Source organism: Lissotriton vulgaris, chromosome 7 (genome assembly GCF_964263255.1).
Source record: "Lissotriton vulgaris chromosome 7, aLisVul1.2, whole genome shotgun sequence".
NCBI classification, from domain to species: domain Eukaryota; kingdom Metazoa; phylum Chordata; class Amphibia; order Caudata; family Salamandridae; genus Lissotriton; species Lissotriton vulgaris.
In genome coordinates, this window is record NC_141695.1 from 289,335,212 (window position 1) to 289,357,147 (window position 21,936).

General features: G+C 46.8%; 1 protein-coding gene across 1 annotated transcript in view; it reads left to right on the forward strand.

Annotated features, from left to right (window-relative positions):
* The window catches only part of LOC147701406 (dual specificity tyrosine-phosphorylation-regulated kinase 1B-like), a 493,059-nt gene that overhangs the window by 313,599 nt on the left and 157,524 nt on the right, over window positions 1-21,936 (forward strand). The window contains exons 4-6 of the mRNA XM_086930085.1: window positions 3,391-3,579; window positions 3,806-3,953; window positions 12,701-12,987. Coding sequence (XP_086786211.1) covers window positions 3,391-3,579; window positions 3,806-3,953; window positions 12,701-12,987 — 624 coding nt within the window. The remainder of the gene's footprint in view (window positions 1-3,390; window positions 3,580-3,805; window positions 3,954-12,700; window positions 12,988-21,936) is intronic.

Genomic DNA, 21,936 nt, shown 5'->3' on the forward strand with positions numbered 1-21,936 from the left:
GTTCCTCGTCCCGGGCACGTCACGCTTCTTCCACGGATGAGACCCTTTCTCCCAGGCCATCAACCTCTCTCCGGACCTCTCGTACCTCCCCCGCTACTTCCTGCGTGAGAGTCTGGAGGTCATCCCGTAGGGAGCTAAAGAGCGACTCAAGGAACGACCTAGTAACTGGTGGCTCCCCTCCGCTCGCCCCCTGTGAACTGCTAGACTGACTGGGGGAGGGCTGTCCACGGTCCTGCCGAGCATTGCTCCTGTTCAGCATCTCCGGCAGGGTGCGGTCACCCTTCCTGTTCCCCCTGTTGCCGGCCATCTTGGGCGCCGAATAAGAGTGTTCAATCCTCACCAGCGATAGTAGCGTTCACAACACCACTTAGCTACCCGCTGTGTGACCGCCCTGACCGAAGAGGCCGCACGTCGCTCCTGTAGTGCAGTCCAACACCCGTTCTCCACCGCTCCGTGCTCTCCGGGCGGAGACTCCTGCCCACTCCACCTCAGTGCTAGGCCGGCGGGATGTAGCTTCCAGGTCAAAATGGCGTCCACGCTCCGTAGCACGCTGCCTCTCAAGCAGCCCCCGAGCGGACCCCAAGCCGTACACAAGGGAGCCAACAGGTCCCCGCGGCAGTCGTTTCAAAGGCTTCTGAGACTCCTCTGGGCCCGAGCTGCACCACCAGGCACCCACCACTTCCTGTCCGGTTTCAGCGGGTGGGACGTTCTCGTGCCCCGTGCCAGGCCGGCAAGGCCTCCGAAATCCTCGGCACCGGTCCCATCCACGGCTGTAAATCGGTCGTTCGTCTTGGCGGGGCCCCAACTTCTCACCACTCCGGTCGCTTTCGTTCAGCGCCACAGTCCGCGGCTCCGCACTGCAGTAGGGGGCGGACCCGAGCTGGTCCCCGCTCCCCTCTAGGCCGCGCCAGCTGCCTCCGCACAGCGCCTCAGGCTCGAGTTCGCTCACAGGGCGGACCCAACGGCACTTCCGGTCGGGCCGCAGCTTTCGAAGGTCGCGGCTCGGCTTCCACAGTCCGCCAAAAGTGCCTTTTGGCGCGCAGATTTCTCTCCCAGCAAGGTCCACCAGTTCTCCACTGCACCCGCCGTCGCCAGCTAGCGACGGTGGGGGGAGATCAGCGATAAATAAGGTGCTCAGGGGCCTGGGCCGGAGGAGCTCGCCGAGGTCGCGTCCTTCTACTCCGCCATCTTGCCACGCCCCCCACAGCAATCTTTTAGACTAAAAGCGTTCTGCTGTGTGCTTTTCATACACAGCCTCCCAAGCTCTATCACTTGCGCTCTGCTGATGTGTGCGCTGTGTCACAAGTGCCCCATCATGGCTGTTAATAACTGAGTTTATGCCACTCTGCCCCAAACTATTTAGGTATATACTCTTTCCCCTGGTGTTCTGACCATTCTTCGACTCCTATGTCTTTGCTATTTACCTAGCAAAGGTCTGGGGCCAAAAGACACACTTTATCCAGCCTAGTAGCCGTTTTGGCAATAATTATCCATTGCACTAGATGGAAATAAGGAAACTCTTAAAATGTATATGATTTTACATATTTAAACGATAATATTCCATTTAACAACTCTACCTCCTGCACAGTTTCTGGTTGCATCTTTTAGTTGGAGGTGGGGGTCTGTGTTTTAGATGAAAGGCTCATAGGACTGAGAGGGCAGAGATGCTATGTAATGTGTGGTACACAATAACTAGTGCCTTATATATAATGTGGAGAAACCAGTTTAGACTCTTGACTCTTTCGACCAAACAAAAGAAGCCTCAAGTGTTTTTACCGAGGCCTATTCCCCACTAAATAGTCTTGCATGCATTCACAAATCAATGCTGCATGAATATTGATGTGCATGTTGGCGGCATTCATACGTAACGTTTGTAGCTGAACAACTTCCCTCATTGTACGGTGTAAGTGATGAACACGTCATTTGTTCCTACGCATCATGAACATTATATTGGATGCAGATGATCCTTCCTACTGAACTATTCTGTTGGCGAAAACCTTAACGTGCCATGGTTGCAATTAAATATGTAATGTAATGTAATGGTGTCTTGTAAAGCGCATGTATCACCCCGCCCTAGGGTATCTCAGCGCTGTAGACCGCTGGGGAACCCGTCATGGCTTTCCCTGTGAGATGGTCCCTGCTGGGTATCTCCAAGGTGAAACCAGGCATGTGGGGGGCCGTTGTGGAGATAAGGCAAACTAATGCCCAGAGTTGCCTAGTGTGATCCCTGGTTAGAGTAGGCACCGAGGCGAGAATTATCGAGTCCGCTGACCCTGGTCCACGACCCTGCCGCTTCGGGAATTGAACCCTGGTCCCGGGCCGTCCTCTGCTTCCGGGTCTGCCGCCTCTAACCAGTGAGCCACACCACTCCACAGTTGAGTATTTAGGGCCAATCAACCATCAGTTTGATACCTTGGAAGAGGTGGTTGTGAGTCTACTTTATTAGATAGGACAAAAACATGTTTTATGTACGTTTTATTTGAGGACCACCTTATCAATTACTGTTAAAAATCAAAGTGGTAGCAGGCCTTCCCCTCAGGGTTCAGTCTTCCAACTGGACTGCGGATTGATATTTTGACTGGGCACTATTACAGAAACAAATCATTTGTTTGTGCATTATAGTTTTAGGTATATTCTGGGTCATTTGGATCGGCTTTGGTTCTACTCTGAAACCAGTCCACAGAATGAAACCAATCCTTATGAAGATTTGTTCGTTTTCTTTTTGGAAAAAACATTGTTGGAGTGCTTCACACTGCCCTCTACTTGGGTATGTTTGAGGTCTCATTTGCAGAATGAACAATGGAGGGGTAAGGCGTTCGAAATGGTGACCTCTGTCTGGAAGAACAATGTGACGGAGCACATGTTCAAATCCGTGTTAAATGGTGATCTTCCTGATATTGATAGTATTCAATTATATTACTTCGTATGCTGAATATCCTTGGAAATTCATCTGCATGGTATCAGAGGGTATGTGTAACATATTCCTACTCTCTAATGAAAGCTTGTCTTCTAGACTCCTAAAGAAGATGGGCAAAGAAAAAAGCCACCGTCGGCTGTCTGAACCACTTTTTACATAGGGCGGCCTTTATTCACAACTCTCGTTCAGTTCATTTAAAACTTATACTATGGACTGAAATTTCATAATCCATACTATATATACCTATAGTGGAATCTTGGTGCTTGCGGGTGTCTTGTATGACAAGAACTGGCAGAATAATGGAATGCAATACTTCCTTTTGCTAGATGCATCCAAAAAACTAGATCTGAACTCTTCTGAGAGGTTTCACATCACCTTCAGGTTGAGAAGGCTTATGGTGATGGTGCAGCAATATATAATGTGGAAGTAGTTGTGATGTCAATAGTAAAATATTCTTTTGTCTGTAATGCCAGGTATACTATGCTAAGAAGAAGCGTCGAGCTCAACAAGTCCCGCCTGAGGACTCCAACACGAAAAAAGAGCGAAAGGTCTACAACGATGGATACGATGATGACAACTATGATTATATTGTGAAGAATGGGGAGAAGTGGATGGACAGATACGAAATTGACTCTCTTATCGGAAAGGGTTCATTTGGACAGGTACTATATGCAGACTAGATTTTATCTTCTTGGTTCTAAACACTGTAGATACTTAAGTTTGTTTTGCTGATTCTTTGCTGGTATTTACAGTGTGCTTTTTTCTGGTGTTACTTATGTATATTCTGAGCACTTTATTCTGGTAGTACGTCTGTGTTATACCCAAAAGCACTGATTATTGCTTAACAAATATTTAGTGTTGATATGGCATGTTTCCATCCCTTTTCAGGTAGTGAAGGCATACGATCACCATGATCAGGAATGGGTGGCTATTAAAATCATTAAGAACAAGAAAGCGTTTTTGAACCAAGCCCAAATTGAGCTGCGGCTACTTGAGCTTATGAACAAACATGATACTGAAATGAAGTATTACATAGGTAAGCACATATGTATTTACTTAACAGCATATGTTACTTGGTATGATGCTCTTTAAACTGGTAAATCCATTACTGATTCATCTTCTTAATTGTATCAAAGGAGGAGGGGACACTTGACATCAAACCCTAATAAATTAAATGTTTCTACCTTGCTTGGCTTTGGTACACATGCTCTGCATACACCTACCTTGTAGTTTGCAAGTTGTCTTTCTTCTTGAAAGTCTTTCGAGGCACCAGATAATGCAACTCCTCTCACATTGGGGAATGAGCACGGCACAGACTCAATTGTTTCTTCCCGCTATCGGGTTTGGATGTTCAGAGATTGTTCTGAATACTACAAATCCTTAAAATGTATTTCGCGCCCCTGATGTTCATTTTCATGCAGACTCGTTGGGATAACCAGTTGTCTTCTTGACAACCCTTCGCACTTCTCACATAATCTCCAAAGACATCGTCGGCCAACTTTCCATGCCCTAGAGGCCTTCGGCCTTTGTGACCCCTTTGGGGACCATTTGCTCTTCATCGGCACTCAACACTAGAGAATGCAGACTGTAAGGGGATGATGTAATGGATGCCCTTCTAGCATTGCCCCCAGTGCAGTTTTAAATATCTGTGGTGACATTGTGACGTCTACAACTTGTTTTTCCTCCAACAATGAGTCCACATCCTGTAAGTTCTTCCTCCCCTTCTGTTAGAAGAAAACCCTAAGGTATTAAAGGGAAAGGTGCTAGGCTCAGCTTAAGATGCACCAGCAGACCTTTTCGGAGACTCCAGATATATTCAGGGAAGATCTGTTTGGTATCGAGGAAAGTGAAAAGGCCAGTTTATCCTGAATTCCAGCAATGCAGGCGGCTCTTTGAGTCTATCAGACCAAGAGGAGGTACAAGATGTTAGTCCACCACTGAAGAGCACCGGCCCTTGTATGAAGATCACACTTAGGTCTGCAAGTGCACCATCTGTCCCTTAGACCTACGCCTCCAAGCACAAATTGTCCCACACAAATACAGAGCGCTTCTTCCACTGGGTCTGGCTTGGAGTCCCAAGCTGGGCACAAAAGGCTGCCCCGCATGCCCGCTGCCTTCGGGCTCTGACTGACTCCTGGACAAGGCTTTAAAGTCAACCAAAGCCACAACCAAGGGCATCCAGTCCCAACCGCACCCCTTCCCCACCATCGAGCCCTAAAGACCCAAAGAGTAGTAAGCATTCCCGCCTGCACTACAGGATGATGCCAAATGCACCATCAAAGCCACCACTGAAGATTTATGATGGTGAAAGTTCCTAGGATGCCAAACTCCTAGTCAGCTGTTGGAACCGAGGAATTGAAGGTCCAGATCAGACGCCGCAGGATCTTGATGCCAGGTAGAAAAACCTCTTTATACATATTTTTAACGATCTACACTTTACTCCCACTTTCACAGTGGGATAATATTGCATGATAACCCAAGGGCAGCCTGTGAATCTTGGAACAAGATAGAGTACAAACCAGTCTTCAGTGATCTGAACATTGACCGCTTCAAACTTATGGAACACCATCTTCAAAACCAACTGCCACATTAATAAAGCAATCACGGCAGCACCCACAAGCTCACCATCTCTAGATCTCAGCACCCCCCTCCCCAACACACACACACACACACACATCATAGGCTTTCACCCCTCTTTTTGGCCATGCTGCACAGTATCCTGGATACTGCACAGCAGGGCTAAAATTATTGACAAAGTTAGAGTACAAAAAGTGAGACCTGTTGGCTTGGCTAGTGCCTGCTATGTATCCTGCAGTATATATTAAGTTCTGCATCGTAGGATCTTCATTGATAGTCTTATAAACTAATGCGGCTGTTATCATGGAAGAAATCTATGTACAAAGGAGTTCCCAAAAATGCGTCAGGAAAATATTCTAGTGTTTGACTCAATTAAGATATCCACGATGCAGAAACAGGCATACAGGTATGTACCGTTCGAGGCATGTGGGCTGCTGAATTCATATCTGTGCATAGTCCGCCACCTAGTGTTGGGTCCGGATGATTGCACATTGTTGTCCTGGAAGAGTCTTCGAAGTATCACGAGATAGGTGGCTCCCCTGGACTACAGTGCGCATGGGCATCGCCTCCATCCCCAGATTGTTTTTTTCCGCCATTGGGTTCGGATGTGTTTCGGTTCCCTCTGTCGGAACCGATAGTTGTTCTACTTTATACTCGAGAGCAAAAGGTCTTTAGGCTGGGCGTCGGTATAGTTGCGTACGGTTTTCTTTCTGACTCTCAGCTCCGATCTCTTACTGCCCTTCCACGTGCTTTCGACGCGGACGGGCCTACACTACACCCTTTGCTATGGAGCGGACTCCGTTCAAAAAGTGTCCGCTGTGTCACTCTAAATATTCGCACCTCGACGTGCACCCTGTGTGCAATACCTGCTTGTCACCGGATCACCGCGAGGACACCTGTATGGCGTGTTCGAAATTCCGAAGCAAGAAGACTTTAAAGATCCGCCGGGCCAATCGGCTCAAGGCTCAGTTGTCTGCTTCGGCGCCCCCACCAGATGACATTTTCCAGGAATCTGTCGAGGGAGAAGACGACGTGCGAGGGTCGGACTCTGGGCCCGCGTCCGAGGAGGAGACCTACGACGCGGGTGAGGAGGACTATAACGAAGTCTCCGACGAGGTAGGGGACGACGACCAGGCTTGTGCCACGATGGGAGATAGCTCGGAGGAGGAGCATCTCCATACAGACTCAGGGGTTATTCCCCTTCATGCGGCCCAGGTCGAGGGATCGCCTTCGGGCCTTACCCAAGATCTAACTATGAGTCCTACGTCCCCGCCTACGGGCCCGGTCACGGACATTTCAAAGCCATCACTTATGTTGAAGAAAACGAAAGTGAAGCCAACGGGTCACGCACCCTCGGATGCGAAACCGAAACTGAAAGTTGCGCTGGTGAAGAAGGTTCTGGAGGCGTCAACTTCCAAGAAAACCAAAATGGCCGACTTGAAGAGCCACGCCAAAATGGCCGACCCGAAGCCCTCTGGGTCGGCGCCGAAGGCGAAGGCCCCCGACGCGGCTGCGTCGGCGCCGAAGGGGGTCATGGACCCGAAGACGGTTCCGAGGAAACGTCAGGCCGACGACGCGCCTAGACATGGGGCGTCGGGGCCGAAGAAGAAGTCTACCGGTGATCAGGCTCTCGAAGATGAGGGGTCGCTCGAGCCGGTTCAGCCCTCGGCAGCCTTTACGAAAAAAGTGGGGGACTCCTTACAGCGGATCCGGAAGTCCACTGAGGTTCCTGCTCAGGATACCGTAGCGCCTACGCTCACGCCTAAGCCTACTAAAGAGCAAACGCCCATTCGTTTTACCCTTCCACCCAAGTCGGCGCCGAAGGCCTTCGCGCCGAAACAAAGCGGGCACGCAAAGGAGGTATTGACGCCGAAAGCTGCCTTGGTGGTGTCGAAGCTTCGGCTCCAACCGCTTGCGGTGGAGGAACGTCGTGAGGTGATCGACGCCAACACCGGAAAATTGTCGCTCCTCAAACGAAAGATTACGTCGGAGCCGGCCTTGGAACCTTTTAAGATTCCGCTCAAGAACAAGAAGTACTCTGCGGACTCTTCGGCTCTGATGGAACCTGTGTCCCCACAGGCCTTGGAACACTCGCCGACGCATTCCCCCGCGCCTGATGCGGACGAGGAAGATGCCGAGTACACCTATCCTGCGTACTCTGACCTGGAAGAGGAGCATGTGCCCTGGGCCGCAGGAGGCGACGCAGAAGACCCGCAGTCGAGTCAGGACACTCAACTTTTCGCCGCCAAGACGTCCCCGACAGAGGACTCGGCGGCCTTCCATGCCTTAATAGAGAGAGCTGCAGCGAACCATGACGTCGAACTGCACTCGGACCCCGTGGATGCGGACTTCTTATTCGACACCTTCTCGGTAGCCGAACAGCAAGTCAAGACACTACCGATGCTTAAAGGGGTGCTGAAACATGCACAGGAGGTTTTCAAGGAGCCCACCCGGGCGCGGGTGGTTAACCCTCGCATCGACAGGAAATATAAAGCGGCGCCCACGGATCCCACGTATATTAAGGGACACTTGCCATTGGACTCCCTGGTGGTTTCCAACGCTCGGAAGAGGGCGAATTAGCTGACTACTGGTGACGCTCCTCCCCCAGACAAAGAGTCCAAGATCTTTGAGGCATCAGGCAAACGCATTGCTGCACAGGCAGCTAACATCTGGAGGATCTCTAACACCCAAGCCCTGCTTGCACGTTATGATAGGGCCCATTATGACACATTAGAGGCCATTCTGCAACACTTGCCTGACCAATACAAGGAGGCGGGAGAGATGCTCATTCAGGAGGGTAAACTCATTACAAATGCATCCATCAAATGTGCCCTAGATGTGGCAGACACTGCCTCCAGGGCTATCAATACAAGTGTGTTACTTAGACGCCATGCCTTGCTTCGAATCTCGGGGTTCAAACCCGACATCCAAACCACGATATTGAGTCAAACGGTGAATCCTGACCATCTGTTTGGCCCTGAGGTGGATGCCTCCCTAGAAAAGATGAAAAAAGATACAGAAACTGCCAAATCTATGGGGGCTTTACAAAGTCAGCAGTTTCGGGGTGGTTCCTTTCGCCGCTCCAATTCAAAAGGCACCTCAAGGGGACAGGCATCCCAGTCCACACAATACTACAAGGGTAACACCCAGCCCTCGTATAACAACAACAAGGGCAGGGGTGGCTACAGAGGCAATAATATCAAAGGCAGGGGACGTGGAAACAATGGCTCCAGGTCCACCACCACCAACAAGCAGTGACGTCTTGTCACTGCCCCCCGATCACACGACACCTGTCGGGGGGAGACTCCAGCAGTTCCTGCCGGCGTGGAGGTCCATCACCACGGACAGGTGGGTGAGGTCTCTTATCCAGTACGGGTACTGTCTAGAACTTACGTCCATTCCACCGGACATACCGCCAAGAAGCCGTGCTATGTCCGGCGAGCACTTGACCTTGTTGCAGCAAGAAGTTCTAGTCATGCTGCAAAAAGGGGCGATAGAGCTCGTTCCATTGCAAGAGCGGGGACCAGGGGTTTACTCCCTGTATTTTTTGATCCCCAAACAGGACGGATCACTCAGACCGATCCTGGACCTCAGGCCCCTGAACTGGTACATCAACTCGGAGCACTTCCATATGCTCACATTGCAGCAGGTGCTTCCCCTGCTTCAACAGGGGGACTTTCTGGCTACGCTGGATCTGAAGGATGCCTATTTTCATATTCCCCTGCATCCTTCCCACCGAAAGTATCTCAGATTCACGATCTTAGACCAGCATTACCAGTTCAGAGTCCTGCCGTTCGGGGTCACCACGGCACCAAGAGTATTTACGAAATGCCTAGCGACTGTGGCGGCGCATCTCCGTCGCCAGCACGTCCACGTCTTCCCATACCTGGACGACTGGCTCATTCAAGCAAAGACGGAACAGCAGTGCGTAGACCACGTGTCACGCACCATTCACCTCCTGCACGATCTGGGATTCTCTCTGAACTACCCAAAGTCCCATCTCCAGCCCGCCCACGTGCGACAGTATCTGGGCGCGACAATCGACACTCTGGCAGCCACTGCGCAGCCGAATTCAGTGAGAATCGCCAGTATCCAGGCGCTGATCCAACGATTCAGACCCCAACACTCGCTTCCAGCGAAAGTGTTCATGCAGTTGATAGGCATGATGGCCTCCTGCATCTCCATTGTCCCGCACGCGAGACTACATATGCGTCCGCTTCAGGAGTGCCTAGCACGTCAGTGGACTCAGGCTCGTGGGCAACTGACAGACCTAGTGTTGGTGAGCGGTCGGGCGTACAACTCTCTGCATTGGTGGAATCCACAAAACCTTTGCAAGGGCCGACCATTCCAAGAGCCTGTCCCACAGATCATCCTGACGACGGACGCCTCTCTCCAGGGATGGGGAGCACATGTACTCCACTACACTGTGCAGGGACTATGGACACTTCAGCAAAGGAAGATGCACATCAATGTGTTGGAACTGATGGCAATCTTCATGGCCTTAAAGGCGTTCAAAGTACATCTGTGCAACAAGGTCGTGTTGATCCGGACGGACAACATGACGGCCATGTACTACATCCAGAAGCAGGGAGGTACACACTCTCCACAGCTGTCTCATCTGGCTCAGAGCATGTGGAAGTGGGCCATTCAGAGGAACATCTTCCTCATGGCAGAGCATCTCCCGGGCAAGGACAATCAAATGGCAGATCTGCTCAGCAGGCACAGCCATCAGATGCACGAGTGGGAGATACATCCATCAGTACTCCAACCGTACTTCCAAAAGTGGGGTCATCCAGAGATAGACCTGTTCGCCACAAAGGAGAACGCAAAATGCCAAAGCTTCGCCGCCAGGTTCCCACACCCCCAGTCACAGGGCAATGCGATGTGGATGAACTGGTCAGGCAGATTTGCGTACGCTTTCCCCCAGCACCTCTGATACCCCTGGTGGCACGCAAGCTCAGGCAACACTCGATGACGCTCATCCTGGTTGCTCCAACGTGGGCTCGCCAACCATGGTACACCACGTTTCTGGAACTCTCCGTGGTACCGCATCAAAGGCTTCATCTCACTCCCAGCCTTCTGACGCAGAGCCATGGCGACATTCAGCACCCAGATCCGCAACAGCTCAACCTGGCGATCTGGCTCCTGAAGTCCTAGAGTTTGGCTACCTCAATCTTCCTCCCGATTGCATGGACATCATTCGGGAGGCAAGGAAGCCCACTACTAGAGCTTGTTATGCGGCTACATGGAAGAGGTTTGTCATCTACTGTGTGGACCACAGCATTGACCCGCTAGATGCTTCCATTCAAAACATCATATGTTACCTCTTTCACCTGTATCGATGTAATCTAGCGTACTCTTCCATCCGCATTCACCTGTCTGCTATGGCAGCATACCTCCAGAATAGGCAGCACCTGTCACTCTTTAAGGTCCCTGCTATCAAGGCTTTTCTGGAAGGACTCAAAAGGGTCATTCCACCAAGGACTCCACCAGCTCCAGAATGGAACCTCAATGTGGTTCTTACAAGGCTGATGGGTCCTCCCTTTGAGCCACTGCACTCTTGTGAGCTCCAGTTTTTTAACTTGGAAGGTTGCGTTCTTAGTAGCAATTACATCGCTACGGAGGGTTAGCGAGCTGCAGACGCTCACCATCCAAGAACCTTTCTTCCAGGTCCGTGCTAACAGGGTGGTGCTCCGCACTAACCCTAAATTCTTACCCAAAGTGGTCTCACAGTTCCACATAAACCAAACAATTGAATTGCCGGTGTTTTTCCAAAACCCAGAGACGCTGGCGGAGCGTATGCTCCACACTCTTGATGTGAAAAGGGCCTTGATGTACTATGTGGACAGGACAAAAGATTTCCGCAAAACCAAACAACTTTTTGTTGCTTTTGCCACACAACACAAGGGAAATGCAATCTCCAAAGCGGGGATTGCTAGATGGATAGTAAAGTGCATTCAGATCTGTTACGCTAAAGCTAAGCGCACTCTCACTATCCCACCGAGGGCCCACTCCACTAGGAAGTTGGGGGCCTCTATGGCTTTCCTAGGTAGCATTCCCTTAGAAGACATCTGTAGAGCAGCCACATGGTCTACCACACATACTTTCACTAAGCACTACTGTGTAGACGTGCATTCCAAACAGCAGGCAGCTGTTGGTCAGGCTGTTCTAAAAACGCTTTTTCAGACTGCTGCAGCTGGCACGGGCGGCCGCCGTTAATGGAGGGACTGCTATGTATTCTATGCACAGATATGAATTCAGCAGCCCACATGCCTCGAACTGCAAATGCTACTTACCAGTATGCATCTGTTCTTGGCATGTAGGGCTGCTGACATTCATATCGCCCACCCTCCTCCCCGGCGCCTGTAGCAGCTGCAGTATTTATTCATATACACACATATGCTCATAGCATGGTCATCACTCACTTTCTTCACTCCATCTCTGCCAATGGCTAAAAACAATCTGGGGATGGAGGCGATGCCCATGCGCACTGTAGTCCAGGGGAGGAGCCACCTATCTCGTGATACTTCGAAGACTCTTCCAGGACAACAATGTGCAATCATCCGGACCCAACACTAGGTGGCGGACTATGCACAGATATGAATGTCAGCAGCCCTACATGCCAAGAACAGATGCATACTGGTAAGTAGCATTTGCATTTTCTTTCAAAGTAGCGATGCACAAAATTAAGAGAAGACCAGGGGATACAGAGGTGTGCATATATAGGGGCACATAATTAGTAGTGCAGGGTTGAAGATATGTTTCTGAGGGTCCAGAATCCAGTGAAATTTAGACCAGGATGAGGTAATATTTGAAGAGGTGAGTCTTCAATTCCATCTGAAAGTGAATGACGGAGTGAGTTTGCCACACTGATAAGAGGCCTTTCTGTCCTTTGTGGTATTTTGCTTTGCGATGTTGTTGCTGAGGGAATTTGTCTACAGAGAACTTGATTTTGTTTGCCAGCTCTGATGGGTGACTGTCATACACAAGAGAACCTGTCAGACATTTACAGGTTACTTTTACCTGTGCTGTTTAGGTAATTTGATTTGTTGGGCATAGCCATCTTTATGGTGTTTTTTCTTCTAATTATTTATGTTACAGTACTTGTGGATTGTAATATATATATGTATGTGTGTGGCAACAATAACTTTGATAATAAAAGTACCGTTTTACCTTTCTTAAAATTCTGTTTTGTTTCTTTTGCAGTGCATTTGAAACGGCACTTTATGTTCAGAAATCATCTCTGTCTGGTGTTTGAGCTTCTCTCCTACAATTTATATGACCTTCTTCGTAACACCAACTTCCGTGGTGTATCTTTAAATCTCACTCGCAAGTTTGCCCAGCAACTCTGCACTGCTCTCCTATTTCTGGCCACTCCTGAACTCAGCATCATCCATTGTGACCTGAAACCTGAGAACATTTTACTTTGTAACCCCAAACGTAGTGCCATAAAAATTGTGGACTTTGGTAGTTCCTGCCAGCTGGGGCAAAGGGTAAGTACTAGCCTTGTTTTACAAAACAGAAGATTGATTCCAAGTTAGGAAGCAAATGCTGGATTGACAATGACATTTTGTGTGATAAAATACATGCTTAGGAATCATGGGCAAGTATTGTTCTATATGTGCAACTTAAGTTTTATCAAAACATGCCCTAACCTGTAATGTAAGCAGCTGTTTAACTGCAAAAGCAAGCTACATTATTACTGCATTATACATAGTCTACAGAAATAAGTGGTAATAGGAAATATCTGCAAATTCTTTGCTATTTAATTGTTCCATCATAATGTGTCAACAGTTAGCCTAATTCGGAAAGCATGTAAGTATGTAAAAATACCACTGTTGTCATAAAATCCCAGTTTTGGTTCCACAGAACCTGGCAATGTGGATTTGTATGTTCCTAAGGTGAACTCAAGGATGCAGAAGTTCTACAATTTGAAATGCTCCAAGCATTTAACGAGCATTCGTTTTGTGGTGGCGAGTTCTCCTAGAAATTATAGTCTTCGACATCCATGAATGTGCATGGTATTCATGAAATCTTGAAAAAGTCACACATTTTCTCCACATCTAGGAGGCATTTTATTGCAGCAAATATTACACTCCTTCACAATCCCTTTGTAAGATAGCGTGCTCTGAGGCAAGTTATTTTTGTGTTTCTCGTTAGTAGGTTGACCCTCATGACCCCAATTTTTTGTTTTCACTGTCTTATTCTTTTGCTCTCATTTCTCATGCCTCATCCTATCTCCACGGCCCCTTCTAGGGCGGTAGTTGACACCTTCCGCTGTACATCCATGTGTTGGATTCCTTGTTTTCTTCCCTTGTGTGTTCAGACCTTATTAACACATTTCCTTTCCCCTTCCCTTCATTCTGTACCTGCTACACTTTTGTGTAGCTGCTTGTTGTAAAATTCATAATGTATCTTTCGAGGAATCTCTTCCATTTAATTTTCTAATGGTACCCTAGCTATCTCCTTGCCCTTCCTCTGCCCAACAAACTTTATTGCTTTCCCTCCAAAAGAGGTAGCTCACTGACATGCTACTTTGTTGTATTCTCTACTACTGTTCTACAAACCTTTCTTTCTCATTGGTTTTAATAAATTCACATGCTTGAATCATTCACAGCCATAGAGTTGCCATTTTATTATCATAATCACCTCCTTGGAAGTAACCCAAACGTGAGATGAATACGCTGATCGCACCCCCCCCCCCCCCCCCCCCCCCATTTGGGCTACGTTTCACCTGTGAATGAAGCCCCTCCGTTATCTTTTCTTTGATAAGTTTTCTACATTTCAATTTGTTAATTTTCTTTGGTCCTTTCAACCTAGTAGGCAGGGTTCTCTCAGTAGATTGTCTGACAAACAAATGAATTAGACATGTCTGACTTCACAAAAGGCCTCTTCAGATCTTGTAGCTCGTTTGGAAATCTGTGCCTTTATACTTTGACCTCAATAATTGTGGTTATTGTCACCTGTTCTTTAACCTTTCAGCTACTGCCTGCAAAATATGCAGGAAACTCACTTCAAAGACCCTAAACTGCCCTGTGGATTGCCTGCTACCGTAGCAGCAAAGGTCCCTGACCAAGGACAAACCTTTTATTTGGGGCGAGTCAATATTGAGCTCCCCTCCACTAACTTTAAAAAGTTGGAAATGAAGGGGAGCTCTAAGATTTATTATACCATAGAGGATACGGAAGAAAATTTAAATCCCAAATGATAACCCTTCTAGGAGTAAAGTTCTTTACCCACCACCACACTCCACCACCCATCGGACTTGCTACCTGTTGACTGTTGTAAATAAGTTCCTTGATTCAGCAGTAGTATGAAAGGAGATTTATTCAAGAGCACAGCAGTAAAGGACCCAGCGCCTGCTGACCAGTCAACCAACTGCCCAATCAGAACCTGGAGCCCCAGTAAACATGCTTATTCTAGAACAAGACAGAAAGAGCATGGAGTAGAATGAAGGTCATAGAGAGAACAGGATATACAAGCAAATAGTTTACAACACATCTTCCATCTTTATAAACAAAAGAATAACACATCAATTGCAAAAATAATCATTGAGAGAAGGAGGTGGTTTACGATACCTTGAAACCCTAGAAGTGGAAAGAGAAGGAGGTAGGGAAGGAGAAGAATCAATGATGGTGCTTGGAAAACTAGAGGAACCAGAATCCGATACATCACCACCGCCAAAACAAGACCTGTCCGAAGGAGGAGAGAGAGGAACACACTCTTGAGATAAAAGCATGTAACCACTACCCCCCTCTTCATTTGAAGAAACAACAGAAGAATTATGAGAAGCAGCAACAGAGTTATCAGATACAGGTTGAAAAGGTGTTTGCCCATTTTTGTGATAAACAGCAACCCGCCTCAAATTCCACTTCTCACCATTATCAAGAAGAACATAATTAGGGAAAACTTTTCTAACAGTAAAAGGTCCCCTAAATTTTGTCAAACCCATAGCACACCTTCCAGGTTGTACTTTAACCAAATCCCCTTTTGAAATCTTACTTCCGACAGTGAGAGAATGCAAAGTAGAGTTGGAATCCACAAAATCACCTCTACTCAAAAGTTGTTTGACCCAAGCAGGAACCAGTTTGGACCCAGGAGCCCTTCCACGCAAGATTTCAAAAGGAGATTTCGTGCAATTACCATGAACAGTTGTTCGATGAGCGCACACCATTTCCTGGACAGGATCAGACACACAACCACCACTAGACACAGCCAGTTGAATTGTTCCCTTCACCAACCTATTGAACCTTTCACAAATCCCATTACCCTGTGGATTATAAAGTGAAGTCCGATGGTGGGACACACCAGAGTGAGAAAGAAAAGACTGCATTTTCTGCGACACCAATTGGGTCCCATTGTCGGTAACAATAACACTGGGAAAACCCTCACATTGAAATAAAGACTTTAAAAACTTTTTAGTGGTCTCTGTGGTGATATCCTTTACAAATTCAACAACTATCCACTTTGAAAAAACATCAACACACACGATGGCAAAACGTTGATGCAGATTAAGCTCAGACATGGGTCCAATAAAATCCAGGCATATGGTATGCCACGGCACACCTGGACAGAAAATATCACCCATGCTAGTGCCAACAGCCACCTTCAGTACAAAAGGGGGTGGCAATGGACGGAGCATCTGAACCAATCAAACACTCACACCCAGTCAAAAGATCTGGGTTTAATCCATCACCGTTCTTTAGCTCACTCTGCCACCCCAGTTCAGCGTGGCTATATGCAAATCAGTCTGACCCTGTGCCTCATGGGAATAGTCCAGCTAGAACTGCCAAGCCATGCCTTCCCTGGACCGGAAACAAGCTTCCGGCTTGCTTGAATCCAGTGGCAAAGTGAGCAAGGGACTCACGTCTGAGCATACCCTGCCACACTTATGGCGGCCAAAAGCGGTACAAAAGGGGGTGGCAATGGACGGAGCATCTGAACCAATCAAACACTCCCACCTAGTCAAAAGATCTGGGTTTAATCCATCACCGTTCTTTAGCTCACTCTGCCACCCCAGTTCAGACATGGCTATATGCAAATCAGTCTGACCCTGTGCCTTATGAGAACAGTCCAGCCCGAACTGCCAAGCCATGCCACCTTCAAGCGTTTCTAACCTTCCTTGCACATACTACACTGTTAAACCCACACAGCAACCTGAGCATCCATGCCAGGCCACTAAAAATTAGATTTGAGCCTTTGCTGGGTCAAAGTCTGACCTAGATGCCCCTCATGGGCAATATTAAAAAGCTTACGTCTGAGACCACAAGGCGGAACAAACCTGTCATTGCGCAAAATAATGTAGTCCCCACAAGTAGATAATTCGTCCAGAATCTTGACATAAGGACGAACAGAGACCTGCAAACAGCTCTCTCTCCTTGAATCGTCCTTGATCAACCTAATGACATCCTTGAGGACCTCATCACTTCTCATAGCATCAATCCATTCCTGATGCGAGAAAGAACCAACACCAAAGGAAACCTCTTGCACCCAAGCAAGACTTTCATCCAACAAATCAACATGCACATCACCCTCAGTAGGTTTCAAAGGCAATCTTGAAAAACAATCAGCTTGGAGATTCCTCCAACCCTGAATATGCTCAACTTGAAAATGAAAATCCTGCAACTTAGCTGCTAATCTGGCCAGCCTCGGAGAACATCTAATAGCACCACCAGGAGCCAGAATCCTAAGCAAAGGCTTATGGTCCGTTTTAATAACAAAATTGACCCCCCAAAGATAAGTGCGAAAATAATGCGCACCCCACACAGCTGCCAAAGCCTCCTTTTTAATGACACTGTAATTCCTCTCAGCATCAGTCAAAGTTTTAGAAGCGAACGCAATAGGACGTTCAAAATGACCAGGTTTCTGAATCAGAACAGCACCCAAGCCAAACGCACTCGCGTCAACCATGAGAATGGAAGGTAGTCTAGTGTTAAAAGGAGCTAAAATTGCAAATTTCGTCCTTCACCAAAATAAAAGCGGATTCCTGCTTAGGACCCCAAACAAACTTGCACCCCTTCTTGAGCAAAACTCTCAAATCAATAGTCTTTTCTGAAAAATTGCTGACCAATTTAGAGTAGTACTCTATAAGGCTCATGAAGGGCCTCAACTGATCCTTATCAGCTGGTCGAGGAGATGACCTTATGGCCAACAGCAAATCCTTCTTTGGCTTAATCCCTGAAACAGAAATTTCATGCCCTAAATATTCAATCTGCTGAACAAGAAAAGCACACTTCTCCCTGCGTAGAGTAAGACCAGCATCACCAATCCTATGTAATACTTGTCTAAGTATTTTATTGTGCTCAGACACTGAAGAATGTCATCTTGAAAGTACACAACTTTTTCCAACCCCTTAAACAATTCATGAACCATGCGTTGAAACACGCTAGCCGCTGAAATCAACCCAAAAGGTAAACGTGTGAACTGAAAGATACCTTCAGTAGTGATGAAGGAAGTGTCATGCAGTTTAACCTGATGGTATGGGCTCTTAAGGTCCAGTTTAGAAAAATATTTTGCACCCTCAAGTGTAGACACTAATTCACCAATATTGGGAAGGGGAAAAGTATTGTCAATCACGCATTTATTAACAGACCTGATATCAACACAGAAGCGCAACTTGCCATCTGATTTTTTTTTTTAAATAAACACCGGAGAAACCCACGGTGATCCTTCCACAGGTTCAATGACCCCACTCTGCAACATTTCCTCCAACAACTCTTTAACCTCACTCCTGAGCTTGTGTTGAATAGGCAAACAACCCTCTTTCATCTTTATCATGTGGGAATACCCCTTCAGCTCACCCAACTCATTCCTAAAAACAGAATCAAGCTCACTGAGAATTAGGTCAATAGAATCATCCTCCAAAACCATCACTTGATCAGGAACCCTTGGGTTGATAATAATGTACAAGTCATATTGATGAACCCAACCCAATATGGGTGGACCATCAAAGGACACTTAGATTTTCCCAACTGTGGACCTGTTTTTAAAGACCATGCTGGACTCATAATAACCAACAATATCTATGGTTTCCCCTTGAAAACCCTTCGGAGAAATATCACTCTTAAATAATGGTTTGTCCGACCACAACATTCTGAAAGTGGATTGAGGAATGATGGTGTGACGGGAACCAGTATCCACCATAAGTGAAACCTCCCGCCCATCTATTACAAACATAGCCCTAGGTCTATTTTGTCTTCGATCATCAACACTTGCAACATCAGAGTCACTAACTACTAAATGTTTTTCAGCAGCAGAAGAACCATCACAAGAGTAATCTTCTACAACAGCAACGTTTTGCTTATTCTTCGTTTTACACATCTTTGAAAAATGTCCAATCCTGCCGCATTTTAAGCACTCTTAATTAGCTGTGAAGCAGAACCTGGCCTCAGAAGAATGGGAATTGCTCCCACATCTGTTGCAAATTTTGTTTGAAGAAAAACCTTTCTTAGGAAATGTTTTGAACTTATTTTTGATCACTGCAACAGAATCATCTAGACCAGAATGAGAATCAAGTTCTCCATCTTTATCCGAAACTACAGACACTTCTTGCTCTAATTGCTTTTTCTTCGAGTTTTCAATAACTTTGATGCACTTCTCAGACTCTTCAAAGACTTGTGCAAGTTCAATTGCGACTTTAAGTGTAGGATTTTTCGCCGCCCAAAGTCTTTCCTGAATTTTGTGGCTATTACACTGCACTATGAGCTGATCTCGTATTAGCTCCTCAGCAATTGTTCCAAACTTGCACTTTATTGACAACGCCCTCAAACGAGTAACAAAGTCATCAATATACTCTTCCGATCGCTGTTTTTGTGTATAGAATTTATAACGATGCATCACAAGATTCTCCTCCTTAGCAAACTTAACCTCCAACCTGGAGATAGCTTCCTTGTAAAATCAGGAATGGCTTGACCATTAGCCTGTAAGGCGATCGGTAAAAACCTAAAAATTCTCTGTCCCTCCTTCCCCAAGGTACTAAACAAAATGGCCTTTTTCCTCTTCGCGGAAAACTCTTGACCATCAATAGCCTCCAAATAGTTGTCGAACATAATGAACCAGTCCTCCCATTGCACCGGAGGATTTCCAGGTTCACTTAAAAACGGTGGAGGTAGAGTTATAATAATATTCTGTGCCATGTCGAAATGATTTGAAAACAAAAATAAACAGGAAAGTCAAGTACAAATACCTTCACTTGTGAAAGTTCTTTAGAAACCCCAACCGAGATGCAGAGTGATCGGTTACAGATAAACTTTGAGAAAATCTCTGCCGGAAAATGACTGCTGCATGAGAAGGAGGCTTGACACACACGTAGAATGAAAACGAATGACGTCACGCACACCGTCAGAAGGACTGCAATCCAAAATGGCCGCGAAGTGAAAACGAGGCTTGACACACGCAGTCCTGACGTTGGTGAAGCACGTCACACGCTCGCTTGGAGAAGAACAGAGGAATGGAGAAGACGAACTTGAATTCGTTGCTAGGGAACAGGAAGCGAATACTCACAGGTGAGCGGTTGAAGAGAGAAAGTTTGCCAAATTAGGAGGAATAGTTTCGGTTTTAGCCGAGTTAGTTTCCAACGCCTCAATCTTCACTGGAAAGTAAGAGAGGCATCACTGGGTTCGATCTGGCCAGGTCCAACTGCTGGAAACGTTGCTCTCGCTGAGAATTCGTTTTAAGTCCCTCAAAAGACAGCAGAATCCAAGGATCAGCAGGCACAAGTCGCCAAAATGTTGTAAATAAGTTCCTTGAGTCAGCAGTAGTATGAAAGGAGATTTATTCAAGAGCACAGCAGTAAAGGACCCAGCGCCTGCTGACCAGTCAACCAACTGCCCAAGCAGAACCTGGAGCCCCAGTAAACATCCTAATTCTAGAACAAGACAGAAAGAGCATAGAGTAGAATAAAGGTCATAGAGAGAACAGGATATACAAGCAAATAGTTTACAACATTGACCTCAAAGAATTTCATTCATTAGTTGAAAGGGCATCCAAAAGATTGCAGCTGGCAGTGTTCTGTAAGGACTATTTTCATGTCTCGTCATGGAGACAATAGTAGTTTAAATTATTGTTGAGATTTGTTTCAAGGTTCTAAAGCTCATGCTGACAGGAGCTCATTTAGTGGACCACCTAGGCAGTCTGGGAGCTGAAAACATTTTTTTGGACTCCTAGGGGTGTCGGATTGCGTCTTTCTGCAGTTGGGCAAAACTGACCTATATTTGTTTGCCAGTAACGTGAACCAGAACTGGCAAATGTTTTACTTAATAGTTTTCAATGACTACTTGATTTGAGTGAGAGAGACTGTAGTGAATCTTACAATTGCTTTATACAGTCCTTCTGGTTCCTTTGTTTTGATACACAAAGAACTATAGAAAATAGTACTGCACTCGGCTTACACACTCTAGAATGTCCCAGACTGAGCCAGATGTTCTCATTACTTGTCCTAAGCTTGCATGTGCACCATCCTTTTCACTTCAGTTGGTGACCTTCTCTGACAATCTCCGCATATAGAACCTTGCACGTTAACCCTTGACAGATAGACTTTACTGTCCAAAATGGTAGAGGTTCTCATTACAGCTAAAATGTTACAATGAGACTGGATTGTGTTGAAAAAGAAAACAGTACTGGAATCTACCAACTGAGTCATTGAAGCGGGATAGCTGTTGCCCCCCTTTGTTAGGTCATTCAGAAACTTGCTCATCATGGCTGCTATATTTTACTGTTTTTCTGGAGCACTGTGTTGCCCTGTATACAGATTCTTCATGGTTGTAACATCTTTCCCTTTCCCGTATCCACTCATCCACTGGTGGCACTTCTACTGCCCTCCTGTACTTTGCAATGTCCTATTTTGAAACGAGGAGCCCCAGACCTATTAGATTGCAGGAGTACCGGATACCACCCAACTCCTCCAATTTTGGTTGAAGAACAAAGATCAACCAAGGTTTGTTTAAAGGGTGTGTTGCACTTGTAATTAGTATTCCTAGTTATTCAACAGCTAATTCATAATCATTTTGGGCTCCAAATTCGTGCTTCCAGAGCGAGATACTGCCCCATGGGGTAGGGCTGAAAAAATTAGCACCAGGAATCAATGATATGGGTTTAGCCATTCCTGTGCAAGGAATGGATTAAGTTTGAGAACGTTATGCAGTTTTAAACGATGTTGCCCCAGCATGTTAAACAGGTTTACGTTGAAATGGGAGTTCTGCAGGACCTATGTTCGAGGCATGTGGGCTGCTGAATTCATATCTGTGCATAGTCCGCCACCTAGTGTTGGGTCCGGATGATTGCACATTGTTGTCCTGGAAGAGTCTTCGAAGTATCACGAGATAGGTGGCTCCTCCCCTGGACTACAGTGCGCATGGGCATCGCCTCCATCCCCAGATTGTTTTTTTCCGCCATTGGGTTCGGATGTGTTTCGGTTCCCTCTGTCGGAACCGTTGGTTGTTCAA